Genomic DNA, 25,124 nt, shown 5'->3' with positions numbered 1-25,124 from the left:
CCTTTGTATCTTTAGCACTTAGCATAAGGTCTGACACATAATAAAGGATAAATAAATATTTCTTTCTTGTTGATTTGACGAAAAAGCTATTAACTCCATTGATTTTGAAGGGAGGACTTTTCATTGAGAGAAGTATGTCATCTCTTTAGAAAAAACACACTAGCAAAACAAAAAACAGAAAAAAAACCCAAATTCACTTTGTTAAATGTTACCTGCAAAGATATTTTCAGGATGAAGGTCAAGAATTACAAAGAGCTAACATATAAATCTAATGAAGAGGTTCATTATAATACAATGTAGAAAAATGCCTTCCACTAAGAACTATCTTATTCTTTTTGAGCCTCTTGAATCACTAGTAGAAGCCCAGTCATTCAACTGTTTTCTTTACAAGTCTCATGAGATGAAATTGGAGTTTATATCTGGGTTATAGGAAATACCTTTACCCACAATACTGAATGTGATAAAACTTTCAGTCTTAGCCTTAGATGTGGAAAATACTCTTACTCCTATCTTGGTTTGGGAGAAAAAAACCTTAATCTCATCCCTGGGTAAGGAAAAAAAATTCATTTCCATCCCTGTGTGTGATACATATCCTTCTTTCTATCCTTAAGTGTGGAAAAATATCCTTAATATGAACCCAAGGCATGGAAAATACCCCTTCTATGAGTCCTGGCCAGAGTAAAAATACTTGCCCCCAACCCTGTGTATGGAAAATACCTATACTTTCACTTCTGAGAACACTATAACTTCTAGCCCTAGAAAATTGTTTCACATCCCAACCATAGATATTGGAAAATTCCTTATTCCTTCCCTAAGTATGTGAAAGTCCTCCATTCTAAGGTCTAGATGAAGATTCAGAGTTTTTTCCACCAGAAAAGAAGCTCATACTTTTACTGAACCAAAGACACCTACTCTAATTACTGAGATTGCCAAGATGCTTCTTCACATACCTGGTTAGTCAGAAGCTGCTGAGATTGGTTACAAGTGGGAGGATTCTCTCTTCTCTATTATCTCTACCTTCTCAGGTTCACCTTAAACACCCCTTCTCCCATCTTCTTCCCATCTACTGGAAAATAACTCAAGAACTAATTATAGATTAGTGCTTCTTTAACTGTTTCTACTCATGACCCCTTTTCAATCGAGAAATTTTTATGTGAACCTAGGTACACAGGTATATAAAATAGTATACAAATCAAACATTTACTAATAATAAATCATGATTTTGTAATTCCCCACATTCAGTTATGCAGCTCCATATAGGTCGTGACCCACAGTTTAAGAAGCTTTGTTATAGCTGATCATATTAAATTGTCATAATTGCTATAACATAGCATTTGTTTTTGCATAATATATCAGCTTAGAGATATCCCCATCTTGAAAAAAAAATTACCCATGCAAGTTCCCTTCCCCCATTCCCTGGTCACTATCCTATTTTTTTTTCTTTTCATCACCAAAATTCTCTAGCTAGTCCATATTCCTATTGCCTCTAAAACATCTTACTCTCTCCCTTCTTAATTCCTTTAATCTGGCTTTCAGAAATTGCTTTTTTGAAGGCTGGCAATGCTCATTGCCAAATCCAATGGTCATGCTACTTTCTTCTCAATCTCTTTCCAGGATCTGGCAGTTGACCATACTGTCCTCTTCGAAATTTTCTTCCTTTGGCTTCCCTTTTATTACATGAGACTGGTTCTCTTTCAACCTTCTTCTTTTTTTCTTTGCTGGCTCCTCTTCTTTCCACCTAACTGTAGGCAGCCCTCAAGGCTTAGCATTGGCCCCTTGCTCTTACTTCTGCCTCCTACATATTTCTTTCAATCATCTCAGACTCAGCATATCTAAAACTAAGTTCTCATTCTTTCCCTAAACCAGCTCTCTTCTCAAATTCATATCTCACAGAATTATAGGATTATAGTTAGAACCAGAAGGGATCTTAGAGACCCTACAGGCTAAGCCTTTCAATCTACAAATGAGTTAACTGAGGAACCAAGTATTGTAAAGACAGGATTTGAATCCATATCTTCCAGACTCCAGTCTTAATCCTGTTTGCCTGTAAAATATGTGGGAAACATATTGGAAAAGGGAATGTCAAATGGGTATTTTTGCAAGAAAATCCCAAATGGGGTCATGAAGAGTTGGAGAGAACTGAAACAAGTGAACAACAACAAAGAGGGATTATCAGACCTGGGTGCCAAACCTGGATTTGCTTAATTTTACTGGACCCCATCCATTTTTTGAGAGTTAATATGACAATAAAAAGTAGGGGAAGGGAGAGATTGTGTGGGAAGGGAGAGCATACTCCATATTCCATTTGTCTTCTTGGCTAAATTTTCTTCAGACTGCCTGTATGAACTTAACCCATGGTGACAGCTTCAGGGAATTACCTTCAAAGCAGGAAATCTGCTAATTTACTGAAGAGGAAATAAGTCCAAAGCATAAACTGTTTTTTTTTTACAAAAAACACTGCCAAAGGGTGGGTCAGCCATTTTACCAGATGTGACAGGTCCTCTTGCTTGCATATGGTAATACTGTCTCTTTCTTTACAGCAAGGATTTGGTAACATTGATGGAGAGTATTGGCTGGGTCTAGAAAACATTTATTGGCTTACAAACCAAGCCAACTACAAATTGCTTGTAACAATGGAAGACTGGTCTGGCCGAAAAGTATTTGCAGAATATGCAAGCTTCCGCCTGGAGCCAGAAAGTGAATATTACAAATTGAGACTGGGGCGGTATAATGGCAATGCTGGTGACTCCTTCACCTGGCACAACGGGAAGCAGTTTACCACGCTGGATAGAGACCATGACGTCTACACAGGTATGGGAATCCACAGACAGTTCTTCACAACTGTCTTAGATGGAAACATCTATTTCAGATTGTCAATTGTAAAGCCATTAATCTACCCATTCAGTTTCCTCCTCCACAAAATATGGTGGTTGGACTAGGTGATCCCTGAGTTTCTTTCCAGCTTTATATTTGGTGATTCCATGAGCCCCCTGACAGGGATCACTTCTGGGTGCCAGGAAGGGGTTGAAGACAGTTATATGGGGGTTGAGGGAGAGGAAAGTATCTGCTGGTGGGTTCCTCTCTTTGAAGTAGGAAAATCATAGCAATATTTCTTCACAGGAAAGGATGATTAAGGCTACAGTAGTAATGAGAAAAGGAAAACTTGAAATAAATTACTTTACTTCAGAAACTTCAAAAGGCTAATTAACATGTATAAGACAGCTTGCCATCTAGGGGAGGGGTTGGAGGGAGGGAAGGGAAAAGTCGGAATAGAAGTGAATGCAATCAATAATGTTGTAAACAATTACCCAAGCGTATGTTCTGTCAATAAAAAGTTATAATAATAAAAAAAGAAAGAAAGAAAAGAACTTCAAAAGGCAATGTGGCGTAGGGAGTTGAGAACAAAAGATTTAGAAGGACAATGGTAGGGAAGGGAGGAGAAATGCAAATATGATCCCTAACTTAAAACAGCAGAAAGATTCACCTATAGAAGAACTATGCAGCCCCAGAAAAAAATTAGGATTAATGGATAGAAGCTACATGAAGATGGATATTAGTTCAATATAAGGAAATACTTTCTAATAATCAGAGCTTCTGAACCATAGCTACCTGATGAAGTAGTGAGCCCCCAAAATGAAGTGTTCAGTAAATGAAAGATCTTTTCTGAGAAATACTATAAAACAGAACTCATTTGCAGCAATCTGCAGGATTCTCCAATATAATCTGAATCATAGTAAAATGTATTTGGGAAATGTTTGACAAGATAAATAAAACCAAACAATTCTTTTGATTTGACTATTGCCATTATACTATTGCCAGTACACTCATCCTCAAGAAAAAATAAAGCCACCTTTCCTGAACTGTTTCCAGGTGCCTTCTCATGTCTCTGTGAAACTGGGAAGACTGCCCCATGTTCATGTGAGGGTCGGAGAATCTGATTTTTTTTTCTTTCTGCCAGGAATACTCTCTGCTAATTTAATTCAAGAGTGAACCTCATTACACATAGAAGAGCAACTGGGCTAAATATACCCTTCTTTGTGGGTAAACTTCACCTATTTTTCTGCTTTTTTCCTCCAGGAAATTGTGCTCACTACCAGAAAGGAGGCTGGTGGTACAATGCCTGCGCCCATTCCAATCTCAATGGGGTTTGGTATCGAGGAGGTCATTATCGCAGTCGCTATCAGGATGGAGTCTATTGGGCTGAATTCCGAGGAGGGTCTTATTCTCTTAAGAAAGTGGTGATGATGATTAGACCAAATCCCAACACGTTCCACTAAAAGAAGCTTTTCTCTTCCATCTTGGACTCCCATCTGCCACCACCTAGCCTGAGCAAAAGCTGAGAAAACTCTCCAGAAATCATCTCTTCTGCAGCCTGGAATGCTAGATCTTTGAAGTTTGTTAGAAGGAAGCAAGGACTTGTTGCTGCATCTGATTTTCATAAATCATTGCCACAGATAAATTAATTCAAATGATGCAGTATTTTCTGCCCGTGAAACCTTTCTTCATGCCAGGAAGCAACTAATGTAGCCCGTTCTTATAAACAGAAGAGGAAAAGGGTAGGACTGCAGATAGATAGCTTTTCTAAGAATTACCTCTCAATACTGGGAACACATAACAGCAGAATATTTTTATTTTACATAAGAATATACTTTAACATATGCTGTTAAACAAGTGTGTATATATATATATATATGTATATAATACACACATACATATGAACATATGATTTCAGTTCTCAAGTGTTTGAGCTACTACAAACTGGTCAATTATCTTCGTCATAGGAAACTATCTCCTTTGAAACAACATACAGCACTTGACAAATCCACAATCGGCTACTGGTGAGATTAAACTCAATTTATGCTTCATTATCTCAAATTGAGAAAGGATGCACTTGAATAGTCCAGCAAGTGAGTGTGTGTCCACCATGCAAAGACACTCATTGCACTAGATGACCTCTGAAGTCCCTTCTAACTCTGAGATGCTATGGAATCATCCTTAGTATTCAAGTCTCAGAACAGCAGGTTCCCAGCTTTCTCTGTCAAGGCATCCTGTTGGTATTCAACCAAGTTTCAGGGACTTTCTTTCTGTTTCTACTCTTCTATTTTTCCATGTTCTTTGTTGTAACATCTCTTTAATCTTTCAGCATGATAAGGCACAGATCTTTCTTCCTCCTCAATAATTGCTACTGTCCTTAACTACATTTCTCCATTCCTTATAATGATTATTCAGGCTCCATCCTTCTCCTCTTAGAAGCACCTTCTAGTCAGGGCATTCTTTCAGAATGAAGTCTTAGACTCCTAAGCTCCTGAGCAGAAAGTGAGTTGGGGCCTAAGCTTCTGGTCAGGAAAGAAGTCAGTCAGTGTTAAGTTTATAGCTTAAGAGTAAATTTTCATTCATAGGTTAACCAATACACCATTTCAGCCTTCACACAAATAACAACTGCATCTTTTACCATGTGCTATATCTAAGTTTAGTCAGTATCTAGATATTTAATCCAGAAAATGGTTCCAGACAAAAACCAACCCATTATGTCTTGAACACTAATGGACAATACCAACAAAACTCTGATGCCTGTTTTCTAGATGCAAGATCACTTTACTCATTTGAGAAAACAATTTCATTCAGTTATTTTTCCTCCCCTACCCAATAAGGAATTTGCCAATTTGTTTGTGAAGAACACAACTGCCTTACAGAACCTTGACCCTATCAATCTTGCCAGCTGATGTAATTTTCTAGCTTAATGTTATCATAGGACATGTTGGAAAGTAAAATAATATGATGGGATAACAATTGGTGAAGCTCTTGGCAGTTCACCATATGACACACTAAATCTGTGAGATCCCCATGCCTTATTATATGCTGTACATACATAAGTGTGTGCCTGTTTCCCTTATTACCTCAGTATTTCTCGAAAAATGTATGATGTATATTAAAGTGATGTCTGATGTAGCATGTGTTGTATATATAAAAAGTAGGTTTTTTTAATATATTCCCAAATTATCCTTGTAATGACACAAATCTGCAATAAAAATCCACAAATGTTATTTTGATGTATTCATATGGTGCCTTTATTATTTTATTTCTTCCAAATGCTTAACCTATGGGATCCTCTTTAAATAAAAACAGGAAATGAGAAAAAATGGAGAATAGATTTACTGGCATAAAGTGAGATGAAATGTGGCCATTGAAAAGAAGCAAGATGTGTGTGAATTTTTCAATAAAATGATCTGAAGTTTCCTTAGATATGTAGTATCATGGCACCTTTGCTCGGATCAAAATGCCCCAAGAGTCTTCATGTTTCTTTACAAAATCTCAGCACCTCAGAGTGGAAAGCTCCCCAGTACAATCCCTCCCTGAATAAGAATCTCTACTAAAACATTCCCAACAAGTGTAATTTCATCTGGAAACCTCTATGAAGGGGGAACCCATTTCTTCCCAAGATAGCCCTTTCTATTTTGGAAAAAATTTAACTGCTCGGAAATGTTTCCTTACATTGCACTCTAGATATAATTGCAGTTAGATATAATTCTCCTTATCTACCTACTGCACTATTTCAGCAAAATAAGTGACCCTTTAAATATTGGAAAGCTATCATGCCGATCCCCTGACTCCAAATTTTGTCTTCAGACTAAATTTTCCCAATTGTTTCAATTTATCTTTATATGGCAATGTTTCTAATCCCCATATCAAAATCACTTTCCTCTTAACATTTTAGAGATTATCAATACCTTTCTTAAAATATGATGCCCACTTCTAACCATAGTGCTCTAGATAATGTTTTAACAAGGGCAGAGTATAGTGGAACTATTATTTCCTTTTAATGAACAGTATGCTAGTATAAATGGAGTCCAAGACCAAATTCATTTTTATAGCTGATATCTCACTTCTGGCTCATTTCAAGCTCTAGCTCTGACTCAAGACATGCAGCCACATCCACTGATACTCTTGACCTAAAAATGAGATCTTCTGGATAGCTGTACAGGTGATATGCATAATAGGCTTTTCTCATTTATTTTAAAGGAAACTTGGGAATCTATGCAATTTTCCAATAAAAATTGCCTTTTAATCTGGAGATACAGGAATGAGGCTCTTACTCTAAATAGGGTACTAAAATTCCCCATTTGAGAACAGACTTACAGACAATAGAAAAAGGAATTCCCCTATAGAAAGCAACTGGAAGAAGATGCAGTTCTGATTCCAGTGAATGGAAAAGTCATGAAAGTTGAAGAATAGAAATCTAAAGATCTTCCAAATTCAAGGCCAGAATATCCTCATGTTACAGACTATTCTTGAGCACAAAGGGGTTCTTTCTGACCCCTTAAACAATAATGACTTCCTTTGTCTTAGACAAAGATGTTTTAGCCCCAGAAATATCAGCATCAACAAAATTGCCAAAAGTCTCCAAATCTACTATAGCCAAGATAACCACCTCACAAATATAACATAAGAAAATGACAAACACAATTGCAGTCTATGAACATAAGTGTATTCATGAGCCATATGTCAAAACTTAACCGTGTAAGAGCTCTTCACCTGCTAACTCATGTGGGTCAGCTCATATGCCAACTTCTTTGTGAAAGACATGCTACAGGTACATTAGAAAGAGTACTAAGCTTGAAGTTATGAGTTGGGTTTCAGAACAGGCTCCAATACTTATGGTAACCATGTGTCATTTAGGCTCTCTCAATTTCAGTTTTCTAATATGTAAAATGGGGAGCTTAAACTATCTCAAAAAACTTCTATGAGAAAAACCTTAAAATTCTAAATCAGCATAGGCTACTATAAGTGTAATTTAATTTTTTTTATTTCCTCTAGATCCCCTACTTTTAAGAACTTAGATCTTAAAACAATAGTCCCAAAATAAATGTTTATTCAACTAATTTATCTATGTGTCACATGCCTGGACTAAACTCCAGAATGGATCCTGTCTTATAAAAATGTTGTGAATTCTCCAGGAATGCATCACATCAGGAATGAGAAATATATTTCCTTCCCTAAAGTGGAAGTCAGGGAATCAGTCATTACAAGATCTCAAGAAACTCTTAGTATTATTGGATTATGGAATTTCAGACCATCAGTGGAGGTCCATTTTAAAGAGATTAGATATGGGTCCAGAAAGGGTAAGGGCCCTGCCCATTATTATACAGTTTGCAAGTGTAAATACCCAGAATTCAAACTTAGTTCCTCATTCAGTCAGTTAATAAATATTTATTAAGTGCTTACTATGTGCCAGGCACTGTGTTAAATACTGGGATACAAATATAAGTAAAGTAATAAGATAGTCCCTGCCTTTAAGGAGCTTACAATCTAAGGGGAAAGATACAAGGAAACTGAAAAGTTGGAGTGGGGAGGAGGTAAGGGAATCTGGGGTGAGGGAAGGTGATGGAGATGCCCAAAAAAAGTCCAAAAATATTATAGCTAGAAGGAAATGGGAAGAAGACTGTGCTGAGCTCCTCTCTCCCTCTTTAAAGAAAAGTCCTCTGATTCTAGACCCTGGGGATGTTCAGGGAAGAGCCATGTAGAGACAAAGAAGAGACTCATCTGGCATGATTTGTGGAGGTAGTTGAGAAAGAATGGATAGTTTATAGTTCTTATGGACTTTCATTGAATATCGCAGGTAAGGTTGGCTGCCCTGGTGAGGCTGGGGCCTAAGGTGAATGAATACAAATATCCTAGGATGCACCTAAGTCTCCCTACAAAGTGCAAAGAAACCTTTCAGTTTGGGGTACTTCAGTACTGGGGCACAGATTTTAGTCCTTATTATCAGTCCTTACAATACAAGCTTTCCAGGACATAATGAGATCCAGAAACTTATAAGGAAAACCAAGCTTGCAGGGTCATGGCTACAATGTAATGTGTTCAGGCCTGTGGAGATCTACCACTCCTAGGCAGAGTATAAGGGACTTGTCCTAAGGCAGCCAGCAAAGAACAGACAAGGTCCAGAACCTGTAGACTCCATCTTGAAATCTTTCTCTTCCTTCCTGTCCCAGTTGAAGTATCTATCTCCTTTGATCCTCTAAGAGCAACAGGCTCTTCTCTTAGGGGTCCTCAAGACCCATTCAGGAGGTGTGTGAGGTAAAAACAATTTTCATAATGGTACAAAAATATTTTTACTTCTAATCACAGTAAATAATGATAGATAAACACAACTAAATAAAAATTCTTTAGAGGGGAAAAGGGGCATCTTCCATAATCTTTTAAGAGTATAAAGGAGTCCTGAGACCAAAAAAATTTCAGAACTGCTATGCAGAAGCCAGAACTCTGGAAAAGTATACTTAAAAGAAGTATACTTGAAACAAGGTATTAACTCAGAGGAACTGATGAGACAATGGGTATCTAGTTTACATATACTTAGTACTTGTGTGTGATGTAATGGTTCTCTAAGTTCACACATGCAGTGTATGCATCATTATATTTTTAATGATGTAATTGTAATAGAGCATATAAAGACTAAGAAGGACTCAGAGATAGAGAAGATAGAAGATAGAGGACTGGAGGCTGGAGGACAGACTGGAAGACATCCTGGTGGCTGTCCTGTCTTCATTACTTCTCCATTAAGACCAAGGCCCATCTGAAGGTCCCCTAGAAAGCTAGCCTAGCCCCAGGCAAGGGAGAAAGACTGTGAAGGAGATAATAAAGACTTTGGACTTTATTCCTGACTATTCTTGTGATTATTCTGCTGAAACCAAGGCTGGTCCTGAGAACTCCAGAGAGCTAACCAGGACATTACACTGCTATTCCAGAGGAAAGTGAACTCTTTCTCTTCAGATTTTCCTGAAGCCCTTTGTCTAGATCTTCCCCTTGTTCCTATTACACTCTATGTCAATTATACCTAGAGATATACATTATTATATTCCCTTTAAACTATACTTTCCCCAAAAGAAAATGATGTATATTTTCATCTTTTAGTTCCCAGCATTGAACATATAGTAGTTGTTTAATAAAGGTTTTTGTTTTTTAATCGAATTGACCAGAAGTCTTGTTGGACATTTAGGACCTGGATCCTGACCAGGCTCTTTACTGGCAACAGGCCACTCCTGATTTTAATTACTTCCCTATCATACCATGAGTCATCGGCTTGGGGGTGAGAGGATGAACCCTGAAGACTTCATATTTTTGCTATAATTAAAATTAAAAATCTTTACAGCTACAGCATATCCAGAATATCTCCTAGCTCTCCTTCCTGTAACTGAGCAGCGGTCATTTCATCACATTTCTCTATTTTATCAATGGCATCATCATATTCTCTTCCTCTTAATGACTAAGAATCCAACCTCAAAATCATCCTACTTCTCCTTTACCCTTGTCTCACAATCAGTCTGTTATAGTTTCTCCCATATATTTTTCTCAATTCTGCTATGCCCCCATCTTCTTTCTTGTTTTTAATAGTATTTTATTTTTGCAAATACATGCAAAGATAGTTTTCAACTTTGGTCTTCACAAAACTTTATGTTCCTATTTTTTCTCCCTCTCCTCTCCCCTCTGCCATCCCCAGAACAACAAGTAATCCAATAGATTTTAAATATGTGCAGTCTTATAAACATATTCACATATCATCATGTTATGCAAAAGAAAAAAATCAGGTTAAAAGAGAAAAAACATGAGAAAGAAAAAAAAAAAAAAGCAAGCAACCACTACTACAACAAAAAGACGAAAATACCATGCTCTGATCCACATTCAGCCTTCACACTTTTCTCTCAGGATGTGGATGGCACTTTCCATCACAAGTCTATTGGAACTGCCTTGAATGACCTCATTGTTGAAAAGAGCCAAGTTCATAACAGTTGATTATCACATAATCTTGTTGCTGTATATAATGTTCTCTTGGTTCTATTCACTTCACTTAGCATCAGTTCATATAAGTCTTTCCAGTATATCCTCATCTTCTTTCACAAGCTCATTAGCTCTTTCTTAGAGCTAATGTAAAAACTTTCCAATTCTTCTCCTTGTCTCCAGTCTCTCCCATTTGAACCCATCCTAAAATACTACCAGATTCATCATCCAATTCACAGTTCAGAACATGTCATTTTTCTACTCAAAAATATTCAATAGGTCCCCATCATTTCTTGAATAAAGCCCAAACTCTGAGTCTGTACTTAAGGTTTTCTGCATTATGCTTTCATTCTAAATTTCCATTCTCATCTCAATAATTAGCTTTCCCAAATTCTAGGGAATAATCTAGAAATGTTTCTATTAACTACCCTTGTCCATATTTTAAATCACAGAAGCTAGATCTGAATTCCATTTCTTCTGTTTATAACCTTTGTGACTCTGAACAAGTCAACATATTTTGTTCTCAGTTTTTTTATCTATAAAGTGAAAGGATAAGATTATATGATTAAAAACTCCTTTACTATTCTAAATCTTATAACCTAATAATTTTCCTTTTGGGGGGACAGTGTCCTTCCTATCTTTCAAGACCCAGCTCAGATTCTTCTTCCACAAAACCTTCTTTGATCATCCCAAGGAGAAGGAAGTAAACTAAGTGAACTGTCGATCAAATGCTCTGATAGCACTTTTCATTCCTTTTCTATACTTACAAAACTCTAATTTATACCCTGTTCTTGCTAGGTACCCTAAAAAACTTCTAAGTTCTAAGACTAAAAATTTCTTGTAGACTGAAATTGTTTTTTCTTATTCTTTTCATCCCTCATAATGCCTTAATACAGAAATTATTAAATGCATCTTTGCTGAATGAATGAGCAAACCAGTCATTAATGACCAAAATAGTCTTTTTGCAAGGGACTCCAGTGTTTTGAAGCAACTTGGAAGATATCTCAATAATAAAGGAAATCTGTTTATTTTTAAAAACGTGCCCACACTACCATGTTTCTTAAGCTATGTTGCAAGAGGACTGTGAGCACGTGGACTGCATGCAGGAGCATGGAGCCAACGGGCTCTGGATCATGTGGAAAAATGAACTGAGCCTCTTGCTTCCTGGGCTAGGAACACCCTCCCAGCTGCACAACATGGGAAAGCTTCCTTACAGGCAAGAAAAGACACATTCCCTTTGGAAAGTTTGCTATTCAGTCACTTTCTCTGGACATTTTGGTGTGTTTTTTTTTTTTTTTTAATTGTGACCAAAACACAAACCCTAGAAATACACAGTCAAGCAGCTTTTGAACTCTGTTGGTGAGGCTGACCAACCCAGCATGAAAAATCTTAAGTGAGGGCAGTTGCTGCTCCCCAAGTATAATTTAAGAGAAAATGAAGAGCGGCAGAGGGAACTCTGCCAAGGGAAAAGGAATGGTCAAGTTTCAGGCATTTTTTCCTATAATGTGCTTTTCCAGGAATTATGTAACTTCTCCTCTTTAGATAAACACATCCTTTCAAGGGAGGTGGGGTGGAAGGGAGAAACATTCTTTCAAGAGAAAAAGTTTTATTGAAACCATTCTCCCAAGTTGGACAGGTTGTCCATGTAGAGGAAGCCTCGCTTCTTCAAGGAGTAGTGCACCATGCACCAAGAATGTACCTGTCTAAATCACTTTACCTAACTTTTAAGCACTGACCAAGAAGGATACTGTGCTTGGATTAGGAGCAGAAGCTTAAATCTTCTACCTATTGATAGATTTTGACTCAATGTCAAGGAAAAACTTCCTAACAATGAGAGCTACCCAAAGGTAAAGTAGACTGCCCTGGGAGGTGGTGACTTCTCAAGCAGAGGAGAGTTGATATTCATGTCAGGAAGACTATAGAGGAACAGGATTCCTATTTAGCTATAAGGCTAAAAAAATGAGCTGTGAAATCAGGTCCAACTCTAAAATTCTGTGCTTTAAGAGAGTCTTGATCTGGTAGGATTGATCATCAGCTCATAGCTCTAGAATAGGAAGGGGCTTCAGAGTCTACCTACACCCATTTCCATTCCATTTCACAGGAGAGAAAACTGAGACTTGGATAGGTTATAAGTTGCCAAAAGTTACACAAGCAGTATTAGACGTGAGGCTTGAGTCTAAAACTTATAAATACTGAGCTAGGGATCTTTCTATTTGCTATACCAGAAGGATCTTCCACATACCTATGATATTAAAATAGCAAGAGGACAATCATCTACCACGTTGAGTGGATTCTCTTTCAATGAAAGACCTGTGGGAAGACACAATCAAGAATAGCACAGGGCAGGAACACAAAGAAGGGCTTTAATCTGAACTTTTAAAGGAAGCATTTAATTGTAGTGGGCTTTTGAAACCTTTGAAGCATCTACTCCCAAAGTGTCCTAGAAGGAGAAAACAAAAATACTCTCATTTCTCAGTCCCTGTTTGTGCTGCTCTCATTCTTTCTTATCTACTCACCTCAACTTTACCAGTCAGGGTGAAGCTGAACAACTGTACCTTATCCAAGCTCTTGAAAGTTTGGCTTCATCTCCTGATGAAACCACATAGTGAATTACTTTACCTTAGGTCACCAGATCCTGTTGCTTCCACCAATATAACTAAAAATTCTGAAAACAGGAGAAGACAGAAACTAAAAAGGCCTTTCAGCTGTAAGCACATTAACAGATGGGACAGTGTGAATGCCAAGGAGTGTCTTATAGGCCAAAGGAGATATTACTGTTTGTTATTCAGGTTATTAAGATTCAGGGATATTTAATTTGCTCTAAATCTACAAAATGAAATGATTGAAAAAGAAGTAACTTTAAGGAAAGACAAATCATGGGTCTTGAGAACTGTAAGTTTCTTTAGAAGTGCTACCTTTCAGTGTTGTAAGGAAGAACTTTGCTTTTAAGTTGCTCTATTATTATAAAAATATTTTTATAGGAATGAAATCAATATTGTTATAGAAATATGAGCTAATGTTACTAATAACGGTGATAATAATGAAGTTAGAGTAGATAGGACCTTAGAAATTATTTAGTCCAATAATAATGAGAATGATGACAGCACTTATACAGCACTTGGAAGTTTGTAAAGTGCACCACATATATTATTAACTAACTTAATCCTTGAAAACTTTGTGAGGTCAGTGGTATTACCCCCATTTTACAGATTAGAACATTGAGACTTAGAAAGATTAATTAACTTGCCTAGGGATACACAACTAGCAAATGTCTTTGGCTCAAGTCTAAAACCAAAATTCTAGCCACTGCATCATCTAGGTATCTAGTCTAAGACCCTCAATTTACAGAAAAGTAACTTGCTTAAAGTCACATAGATGTTAAGCGCAGAATCTGAACTGGAACCTAGACCCGAGGCCCCAACTTCAATGCTCTTTCCCTTGCATCACCTTACTAAGCTTAGATTTTTTTTGGGGGGGGGGCCGGGGGAGTGAGCAGTTGGAAACTACGTGCTTGGGTCTTTTCCCCTGAATCTATGTTCAGGCAATTTCCTCCTCTGAAGTCCTGACAGAACTCAGAAAGAGTTCTCAGAAAGTACAAATGAGAATTGAGCTCTAAACAAAGATATAAAAGGAAAGTCTGGGCACTCTCAAGGAGCTTAGCTCCCTCCTCTTCTCTTTCTCTTTATCTCAACTGATGATTTCATGAGTTTAGTGATTGTCCCTATGTAGAAGGCTTTCACATCCATCTAGGGATGTCTCTCTGCTGAACTTCAGCCCACATTTGCTTGGACATCTATTTCCAGGAGTCCTGGATCTCAAAATCAAAAGATTCAAGACAAAGTTCATTCTACTTTCTCCCAAAATTTTCTCAAAACTTCCTCTTTTCTGTTGAAAGTATCATCATTCTCCCGATCATCCAAATTCAAAACGTGGGAGAAACTTTATACTTCCCTATCCTTTGATTTCTCCCTTCCATTCCCCTAATCAATCAGCTACAAGCTCTTATTGATCCTTCCTTCATGACATCTATGGCATCTGTCCTTTTCTCTCCATTTACCAATCCCCTATTCTAATTCAAACCTCATGACTTCTCACTAGGATCATTGCAATAGTTTCTTAATCAGTTTCTTTGCTTCCAGCCCCTTCTACCTCTAATTCATTATCTAAAAAACTATCAAGTTGATCATCCTAAAATACTAATTATGACTGTCACCCTACTACTCAGAAATCTTCTCTAGTTCTCTTTCTTCTAGGATAAAATACAAAATCCTTGGCCTGATATTTAAAGCCATTTATTCCCACTAAGCTCTCACCAAGCTTGCCAGTCTACTTTCATATTGCTCTCCTGAACACTTTTTGTTTTCAGTTAAAATGTCCTAACAGCCATTTCCTTAACCATGACATTCTATTTCCATCTCAGAGCCTTTGTACAAATGCTGTGTTTCTCCCTCCTCATACTCAGAAAACACTCCTTTCTCTGTCTTTTTGTTTTCTTCAAAACACAGTGCAACTTTTCCTGGTTCTCAAAGTTATTAGCATCTTTCCTTTGAAATACTTTTTATTTACCTATTTGGACATATATTATATATACTATAAGTCACGTTAGGCAAGGATTGCTTCATTTTTGTCTCAGTATTCAAACATATCTCTCTATACAAACACATATTTATATACATATATATGTATGCGTATATTTTAGCTTAATGTCTTGCTTATAGTAGATGCTTGATAATTGTTTACTGATTTAATTAGAACAACAAAGTTTTTTCTTCCAAGTGATGATGAGATGTCTAACTTCACAGGAGCTCTGGGGGCAGGCATAGAAGGAATGGGTGTCCATACTGTAGAATCAAAAAGGACTTGACAGATTATGAGCTCAACCTCATCATTTTATAACTGAAAAAAATCCATAAAGGCAATGTGATTTTCCAGAGTTACACAGATGGCACATGACAAAACCATAATTCAAGCCCAGGTCATCCTTTTCCTATTGCAACACATTACACAGACCATTTTATTATCAGGCCCAATAAGAAGAGAACTCCCCAAAGTCTACTCCCAGAAAGGTTATCATTTGAACCATATCAGCAGCCTCACTTTCCCCAAGGAAGAAGTTCAACTAGACCATGGTCTACTTCATATTCCACATTCATGGGAGGGTATTTAAACAATTTGAAAGTCAGAAACTATAAGACATTTCAAAGAAATGTCATAGAACATATTTCCCCAAGGAGGAAGATCTATTCCTAGCCACCTACCTAAATAGGGAATGCTGGGGACCATCTTCAGGCTTCGGATGTACTCCCGAGTTCTCTTATAGTTATCTTCCTTAGACATCAAGTAATCCAGCTTCTCAAAAGTGGTCTTGTCTTTTCGATTCAAAAGCTAGAGCAATGAGGGAGAAAAATTTAGCAGTGTGAGGAGAGCAAAACCACAACTATATGGCAAAAGGAAGCAAAAGTTATCACAGAGTACAGAAAAAAAAAAGTTTTCTTTGGCTATTTTTCTCTTCCCCGTCTCCCCCAAAACCTTCTGAATACTATTAAGAAGTTTTTACTTTATAAAGTAATATTTCACATAGAAATGGGACACTCGGTAACCTTATTTGCATTTCCTTTTCCTTGGATAAAGTTATATTTCAATTAGTATAAATAGGAATTCCATGAAGTCATTCCATTATTTGTATTTGCATAGCATATTTCCATCAAACTGGAACGACCATATTTTACAGAATTATAACTTTGAATAGTAGTGTGAATTTTGATACATGTGATCACTTTAGATGATTCGTTAAATACACTAATTGAACCTAGCTAGATGACACAGAAATAAGCTTAGATTTGGAAGACCTGGATTTGGCTTCTGCCTGGACTATGTGTCCTTCAGAAACCCTTCTGAGTCTCTCACAAAATAAATAAATATTTGCTCTCAATAAAATGAGGAGATTGGACTAATTATCTCTATGGCCCATTCTAGTTCTTAGAGGCTATGACTTCAACCAATTATCTATTAGCTTCATTTATTTTTAAATAATTTAATGTAAAATTAATAGACAATACCAAATAAATGAAAAAAAATTAAAAATAAACAAATTCACAATGAAATCATGAACTTCAATCTGTTTTTTGCTAAATTTGCTAAAAAATACAAATAAACATAAGCAAAATAATAACAACAATATATTATTTCTTTCTATGTGTCCTCTGATCTTTTTTGCCCACATAATCATCAACTTCTGTTGCCATTACTTAAGTGCTGTAATGTTCAGTCTTGGAGTGAAAAGTTGTAGTTCATGTCCTGGTTCTCTTAACAGCTATGTTACTTTGGACAAATCACTTCTTTCTGATCCTCGGTTCTCTTCAATAAGTATGTCTTTGTTATACATGCAGATCAAGATTTTATACAAATAAGAGAGTTATTATATGTATTGGTGGTTAATAATATTGAATTAGTCTAAATAAAAATAATTTATAGGCTATAAGGAATGAAAACCTTTCAAAACAAAGAGATGTAGAAAAGAATTGAAAATCACATAGAACTAGGATAAGGAATAAATCATCACTGTCAATCTGTCTGCTCCTAAATTTCTTCCAAGGATACTTTCTTTTCCCCCCCTTTTTTTTATTATAGCTTTTTATTTACAAGATATATGCATGGGTAATTTTTCAGCATTGACAATTGCAAAATCTTTTGTTCCAACTTTCCCCTCCTTCCCCTCACCCTCTCCCCCAGATGGCAGGTAGACCAATATATATTAAATATGTTAAAGTATATGTTAAATAAAACATATGTATACATGTCCAAACAGTTATTTTGCTGCACAAGAAGAATCAGACTTTGAAATAGGAAATAAAAAATGCAGGTGGACAAAATTAGAGGGATTGGGAATTCTATGCAATGGTTCACACTCATTTTTTGGCTGGGTGTAGCTGGCTAAATTCATTACTGTTCTATTGGAACTGATTTGGTACATCTCATTGTTGAAGATGGCCACGTCCATCAGAATTGATCCTCATATAGTATTGTTGTTGAAGTGTATAATGATCTCTTGGTTCTGCTCATTTCACTTAGCATCAGTTCATGTAAGTCTCTCCAGGACTCTCTGAAATCATCCTGCTGGTCATTTCTTACAGAACAATAATACTCCATAACATTCATATACCACAATTTATTTATCTATTCTCCAATTGATGGACATCCCCTCAGTTTTCAGTTTCTGGCCACTACAAATAGGGCTGCCACAAACATTCCACAAACATTTTAATGAGCCTATCAAAAATTTACTTAGGCTCCAATACTTTTATTTAATTACAGAAAGAGAAATCTAGGAGTGGGGTTTGACAAGTGTGATCAGTATAAGAAAAGGAGGCAAAAGACTCCAGAATAGAATACAATATAGAACTGAGTTAGTTCACCAAGAGGTCAAAATATGGAAGAGAAGAAAATATAGTCAATGCAAGGTTAATGACTTGGGAAAGAAATTAGAGATAGAGCAACAAATATCATAGCATGGACAAAGATCAGGGTTATAGATCATAAGACAAGGAAAGATGGAATGATAAAAGATTGACATCAGCAGGTAAAGGAATTTCACAGTTTTTTAGTCAAGAAATGAAAGATTTGAGGGTGATAGCAAGATCAAGGGCATGTCTCTATGTAACTGTAGTAAAATAGAAAAGAAAGTCATGGAAATTGAAGAGATTGAGGAAGAAGGAATTTCAGGGAGCAACAATATATATGTTAAAGTCCCCTAGTTGTTTGCCCTTCATTCTAAAAGAGAATCAGTGACATGAGGAGAAAAATATCTTGACTTGTAAGTGAATTGGATTTAAATGAGGCTGCACTGGGGAAAATCATCAGCTTCACTTTCTTCTCCAGGATTATTTAGGTTAAGTGACAAGACACAATCAGGACAAATGGAGAAGCCCACAGACACAGTAAAAAATCTTGATCTTTTAATCTTTAGCCTTTCCCAGGTCTCACTTTCTTTGAGGCAACATTGAGTGATTTAAAGCTACAGAAGAAAAGAAGCAAAAGAAGAACTAACTTTGCCTACTCAAAAAAAACATCAAATTTGAGAGAGGAAGATCCTCAGGATTTCTGATTAGAACAGAAAAACATGGCTATTTATTTACACTCACTCTGAGCCATCAAAACCCAAGCAAAACCCAAATTAATCTTGGGCTGGGATCTATTATTGGTCAATCAGTGAGAGTCAGAGTGATTTGAGTTTAAGGTATGGTCACATAGCTCCATTTGGATCTCAATGGGCTTTATCAAAGCCTGGTTTTCCAGTACTCTATTTTAAGAAATCATAAATGCAACTACAATTCCTTAGTATGAAGACAGGAGATTGTGTGGTTCAGAAATGGTGAGGGGGGGGGGTCACCATTTAATAAAAAACAGCTGGAGAGATCTCTGGAAGCAAAGCATAGTTTATTATACATTCTCGAAGAAGGGCCTCCCACCAGTGGAGCAGGTGATGGAACGGAGGAACCACCTTCTGGGGCAGGGTTAACACTTTTAATCCCTAAAACAAATACCCCCTCCCACCTTTGACTCTCATCCTCATTGGCTGAGGGTCTTACATTCTAAATGAGGGAACTACCCAAGAAATTGAACTTGACCAATAAGTACATAGTTGCCCATATTTGACTGAAATAGGGTGAAAAGTCATGGGAGTATAGGGGTGGGAAGGGGATTTAAGTATGCCTTAAGTAAGTATCAATCTTCAAAATCCTTCAGGCCTACTCAAACTCTGAAGTAGATTAAGTCTTACTTGATTTTCACAACTGTCTCGAAAGATCTCACCTCATCTTGTTCAAGATGGCAAAGAAAGACTGTGGAACTTATTTGTTAAGGAAGAATGTTCCTCAAGGGGAGAGGCAGGTCCCTGCCTTCTCTCTCAGGGAGAACTACCTGGGCCTGGTTTGGGTGATAAAATTAAGATAGCATAAACTTTAAAGGAGGAAAGGTTGGGGGTAGTAGCTAGGTGTCACAAGTGGATAGAGCACCAGCCCTGAAGTCAGGAGGGCCTGAATTCAAATTTGGTTTCAGACACTTAACATGTCCTAGCTGTGTGACCCTGGCAAGTCATCCCATTTGCCTCAGCAAAAAGAAAAGAGAAAAAAAAAAAACCCAACCAACCAAACAAACAAAAAACAAAAGGGAGATTGTTGTTTAGGAGGGTAGAGAAGTTGCAATGGGGAGTTAAGTAATCCAACTTTCCTACTACCACCAATGGGGATTAAAGAGTAGCCAGTATCAGAAAGGATGGTAAGGGAAATGAAGATCAAATGGAGCCAGGTCACAGAGAGGCCATAATATGGAAGGAGAGAGAAAATAAGAGGTTTAAAATGAAAGGAAATGTTATTATTACAGAACTTGCCAAAAGGGACAATGGAAAGAACAATTTGGAGCAGGAACTTGGCAGAGAAAAGGGGTGGCTGAGGTGGATAGATGTGAAGGAGGTAAATTGGGATTGGGTTTGTAATTGGTATCCAGAGATTAAGAATCAAGAATTAAGAATGTGAAGGGAATGTAATAACCCCAGAGGAGGGAGTACATAGTATCAGCGATTGGAGAGAAATTCAGTTGATTAGATTGTGAATGTCTTGCCTTGGGGTTCTACTTGATGGCAGGTGGTAATGCTTTGTCCTATAAGGACCCTGGAGACTTGTTTACTTGTTTCCGAGCATGGCGGAGGAAGAAATGATAAGAGAGCCTGATCATGAGGCCAGCAAACCTTCTTTGTTCTGGAGAAGGCCCAGGGTTGGAGCAAGCTGGTGATGAGTGGGGTGGAAGTGATTTGAGTTAGGTAAGGGGTACCTGAATGAAATTAGGGTTAATTGAGGTCTAGTGGCGGTTCGGGGTACAGGGAGTCAAATAGAGCTCTCCTGCAACCCTCTTGGATTTGGCGCAAGGATGCAGAGTTAAATGAGGTCTAGTAGCAGAGCAAAGTCACCTGTAAAGGAATTTACAGAACTGAAAACCTAGATTAATAAGAGAGGTTTATTTGGGGTTTGGAAGTAAGGATAAAGATAGAAAGACGCCAGGGCCAGGCTGGCACCAGGCGGACAGGAATGCAAACATGGCCAGCATAAGGGTGCCATGTTTGGGGCTCCTGCAAAGAGTGGGCTCAAGGGTTCCCCTTTTTATAATGGGGGCTTTTGGTGATCTTGAAGGTGGGTGGAGTCTCAGATTGACCTCTGGCTTGAGCTTCAGCCAGGGTTAGAACTGAATAGAATTCAATGGGTTTTAGATAAAGAGGAAGCAGTTTGTGGGGGTTGAGAAAACCTGAGCAGATTAGAATGGGGGCTGGGAATTAGAAAGGAATCTTTAACCTACATCAGAAGGGGACAGATTACATGGAAATGGAAAGGCTCTGGTTCCTAGAGGTCATTATGACATTAAATATTGTACTGTGGCAAAGAATCATTAAAGTTGGAGATGAACAGCAAACTTCTGTGGACTGCTTTGGAGGGAGAGAGGACTGAAAGCTAATTAACATGTAAATAAATGGTGATGTTCCCTCACAAGCTAAAAAGGATTTGATAAGAAATGTGGGGCAGGAAGAGAAATAGAATATGTGCATAGTAGACTACTATCTAATAAAGAAAGGGTTTTTTTATTGGCAGCAGAGCTAGACCCCAATATGCATTTTTTAAAAATGACTCTCACAGTCTCTTTTCTTTCCTGTTGGTGATCCAGACAAGATCTGCTAAACTAGGCATGGACCCACACTTAACACCACATTCTAAGATAAGATCAAAATGGGTCCATGATTTAACCATAAAGAATGAGATCATAAGTAGATTAGAGGAACAGAGGATTGTTTACCTCTCAGATTTGTGGAGGAGGAAGGAATTTGTGACCAGAGGAGAACTAGAGATCATTATTGATCACAAAATAGAAAATTTTGATTACATCAAATTAAGAAGCTTTTGTACAAATAAAACTAATGCAAACAAGATTAGAAGGGAAGTAACAAATTGGGAAAACATTTTTACAGTTAAAGGTTCTGATAAAGGCCTCATCTCCAAAATATACAGAGAACTGACTCTAATTTATAAGAAATCAAGCCATTCTCCAATTGATAAATGGTCAAAGGATATGAACAGACAATTTTTAGATGATGAAATTGAAACTATTTCCACTCATATGAAAGAGTGTTCCAAATCACTATTGATCAGAGAAATGCAAATTAAGACAACTCTGAGATACTACTACACACCTCTCAGATTAGCTAATAATGATGAATGTTGGAGGGGATGTGGGAAAACTGGGACACTGGTGCATTGTTGGTGGAGTTGTGAAAGAATCCAACCATTCTGGAAAGCAATCTGAAATTATGCCTGAATGAGATGAGGTGAGATCTCTCAAGACAGTTGCAAAAATCGAGTAAGGCTTCATCTACTTCAGAGTTCGAGTAGGCCTGAAGTTCGAGCAAAGGGCATTGTCTTCCCCTCCTATGATATCATCTCCCCTATTTCATCCGCCCGAAGGCCCCTTCTAGGGGCCGTTTCAGCTGGCCAGAAATACCTGTTAGTAGATTCCATTTAGGATCAATAACCCTGTACATGGGGAAGTATGTGGGATTGAGCGAGTGAAGATGGTGGCTTCCTTCCTTTTCCTCCCACGTGTCTTGACTGCAGCAGGGCCACGTGGGCCAGGGGAAAGAAACCACTATTTAGTGAAGTTCATTGTTTTAAATATGATAGCAAAGTAGTTTTATATTATTGGGAATTTAAAGCTGTGTTTGGGATTTTAAGTTAAAATATAGGTTATTGAAACAAAATGCTGGTAGCTTAACTTAGGGGAGGTTGTGGTTGTATCTCCCTACTTAGATGGTATGTTGTTTGCTAGAGGTATTGAGTAATTTGTAACTGAGCTATGCCTTAAGTGTTTGTCAGCTCTGTTGGGCATGTATTAAGTTTTATGAAATTTGGGTCACTTACTTGAGAACATTGAAGTGTAAAGTTTAAAAATATATACATATATATTTACTTAAAGACGGGACAGGAAAGATTGATTTGTAAAAGTAATTAATAGTTTGAATGGAGCTATGATATATTGGGTCAGGAAGCATGGTGGGTGTGGGGGAAGGGTGACCACGTGGAGAGGTCCCTCCTCCCATAAAGTATAGTGGGGTTTTTGTTTATTTGTTTGTTTGTTTGTTTGTCTTTAATAACTGCACCTCCTTGCTGATTTAGATATTAATTATTTCTACTGTTTAAAGGAACAGCCTATATTTATATGGTGTTAATAACTGAATGTTTTATTTTTATTTTTCAAGTCTATAACTGTTCTAAGGAGTTGGAACTGAAGTTTTCTAAAAGCATTACATTTCTACTAAGATCTCATCTGACTAAAGCAAATTATTTAATGTTTATTTACATGCGTGATAGTCTCCTTGTTTAAAGATTATTTTAATCTGATCTGATAATTTGATAGGGTTATTTGCAAAAATTTTAATCCTTTTCAGAATGAAGAGAGTATTAATGCTAACTCTGAAAGACCTGAAAGTTTCTTTTCTGTGGAAACGGGATGGACAACATGAGATTTAGAATTTTTCTTGTATTGAGTATTTTGAAGGCAAAATAATCTGTGTAATGTTAAACCTAGAACCATCTACTTTATGAAAGAAACTGTATAATCTGTGAACTTCCTAGGATGAATCTTTACTGTGATTCTTGAGAACTAGATTCACCTGAAGCCTTGATTAATGATAATTGCTGTAGGAGATAAAATCTTTTGGGACTGTAGCTAATATTTACTTGGAGTTTTGAATTCAGGTATAACTGTTTGCATAGGTCGTTAAACTCCACCATCTGGAGGTGGGATGGTTAAAATTAGGACAGCTACCTGAAGTAAAACTTCCTTAAATCATGCCCCTGGTTTTTCCTCTTATGTTTGTAATCAGAGCCAAGTGGTCAGTGAGATATACAGTGCTAGGACCGCTCCCACTTTGCCTTTCTTTTTGAGACGATGCTGGCAATCTCTGGAACCCCAATCCTAGACTCCTGACTATAGATCTATATTCAGATGCATTTTTCATGTTTTGCTTGATCATGGTGAGGAAAGAACTTATATGGAAAGAACTTTTGACACTCAATCCCCTATTAAATATGCACAGAAAATGAAAGGAAGGGGTATTCAAGTTAGAACAATATTAAATCAAGAGGGCTGGGAGATGGCTCACAGATTCCAGAATGTTGAAACATGAGGCAATACTATTAGAAAAGAATGCTCCATAATCCAAGATCATAATTTTAATCCTGCTTCCTTTTTGTCCCCTGGAGAACAGAACTATTGCTGTATAAAACTGTATGACTATTGCTATTTTGGGAAATTTACTAGTCTGTTATGTATAATCTGATAATTTCTGTAAACAGGGAGGAAGGAAACTGAGATTTCAACTGGTCAGAAAATTGGGAAAAAATGATGTCTTATTTCAGTTCAGGCCAAATTGGAAACTATTTACTCTTTGCTTAACTCATCATTTTGGTTCCCTGATGAAGGACCTCGAAAACTAGACCTAATTTGGGTACTGAATGGAACTCTGGAAAAGGTAAAAGATTTTTTTTTCTTTTTGCAGTGGACATTCAGGCTGCTTCTGGCCTGGATTGTTGTTAGAGCTCTATGCTCAGGCACAATTCTTTTAAGAATTGCTGCGATTGACGAAAGGTCTCCTTTTGTCTCGCTCTCTTGTCTCTACAGATAAGGGAGAGGCTGCAAAAAGTTGAAAAAGCTCTTTACCTGTCCACTAGCTAGACACACCTGATTTTAGCAGATGCTGGGTTTGGAGAAGGCTGCAGAGACAAAAGGCCTTTTGCTTCTCAAGGCTTTCTAACCAGACCTTAACCTTGCTTTCAAACCTTGCAATAAACATCTTTTTACTCATCTAGATTTTCGGCCTGTAAAGTCATTTACAGGGGACTTTAGCTGAAAATTTGCTAGACTATGATTGGCTGGCTTATGTTTTAACTTTAAATTATTGTCCTGCCTCAGTCCTGCCTCAGTTTCCCTGCCTCTTAGTTCTGCAAACCTCCCCCCGCCATGCCTCTTTATCAGAATACTTGATAAGACCTTATGTTTCAGAATAGCAGAATGTCTCTCCCATTACAAGTTAATGGGAATCTCTTATCAAAACTTCTCGAATTCTCTTGTGTGGAATTAGACATTCTGTATATGATTGTATTTGCATTGGGTGTTTTTAAAAACAAACTGATTTGTATGAATAATGTTCACTTATGAAAGATCTACTTGGATATAAACTCATTGGGACAAATTCCTTATTGTTATCAACACAAGGTTATGATAAATATTTGTTTAGAATTTATGTATGGTTC

General features: G+C 37.2%; 2 protein-coding genes across 6 annotated transcripts in view; one reads left to right on the top strand and one right to left on the bottom strand.

The window, feature by feature from the left end:
• Positions 1-6,044, top strand: part of ANGPTL2 (angiopoietin like 2) — a 52,038-nt gene extending 45,994 nt beyond the window's left edge. The window contains exons 4-5 of the mRNA XM_074293135.1: positions 2,541-2,811; positions 4,078-6,044. Of these exons, the coding sequence (XP_074149236.1) occupies positions 2,541-2,811; positions 4,078-4,277 (471 nt within the window). The 3' untranslated portion in view covers positions 4,278-6,044. The remainder of the gene's footprint in view (positions 1-2,540; positions 2,812-4,077) is intronic.
• RALGPS1 (Ral GEF with PH domain and SH3 binding motif 1) overlaps positions 1-25,124 on the bottom strand; it is a 652,627-nt gene that overhangs the window by 300,365 nt on the left and 327,138 nt on the right. For all 5 annotated transcript variants that reach the window (XM_074293129.1, XM_074293134.1, XM_074293130.1 and 2 more), the window contains one exon: positions 16,032-16,158. In XM_074293129.1, the coding sequence (XP_074149230.1) occupies positions 16,032-16,158 (127 nt within the window). The remainder of the gene's footprint in view (positions 1-16,031; positions 16,159-25,124) is intronic.

Source organism: Sminthopsis crassicaudata, chromosome 2 (genome assembly GCF_048593235.1).
Source record: "Sminthopsis crassicaudata isolate SCR6 chromosome 2, ASM4859323v1, whole genome shotgun sequence".
Taxonomy (NCBI): Eukaryota; Metazoa; Chordata; class Mammalia; order Dasyuromorphia; family Dasyuridae; genus Sminthopsis; species Sminthopsis crassicaudata.
This window is presented reverse-complemented; position numbering and strand designations above follow the sequence as displayed.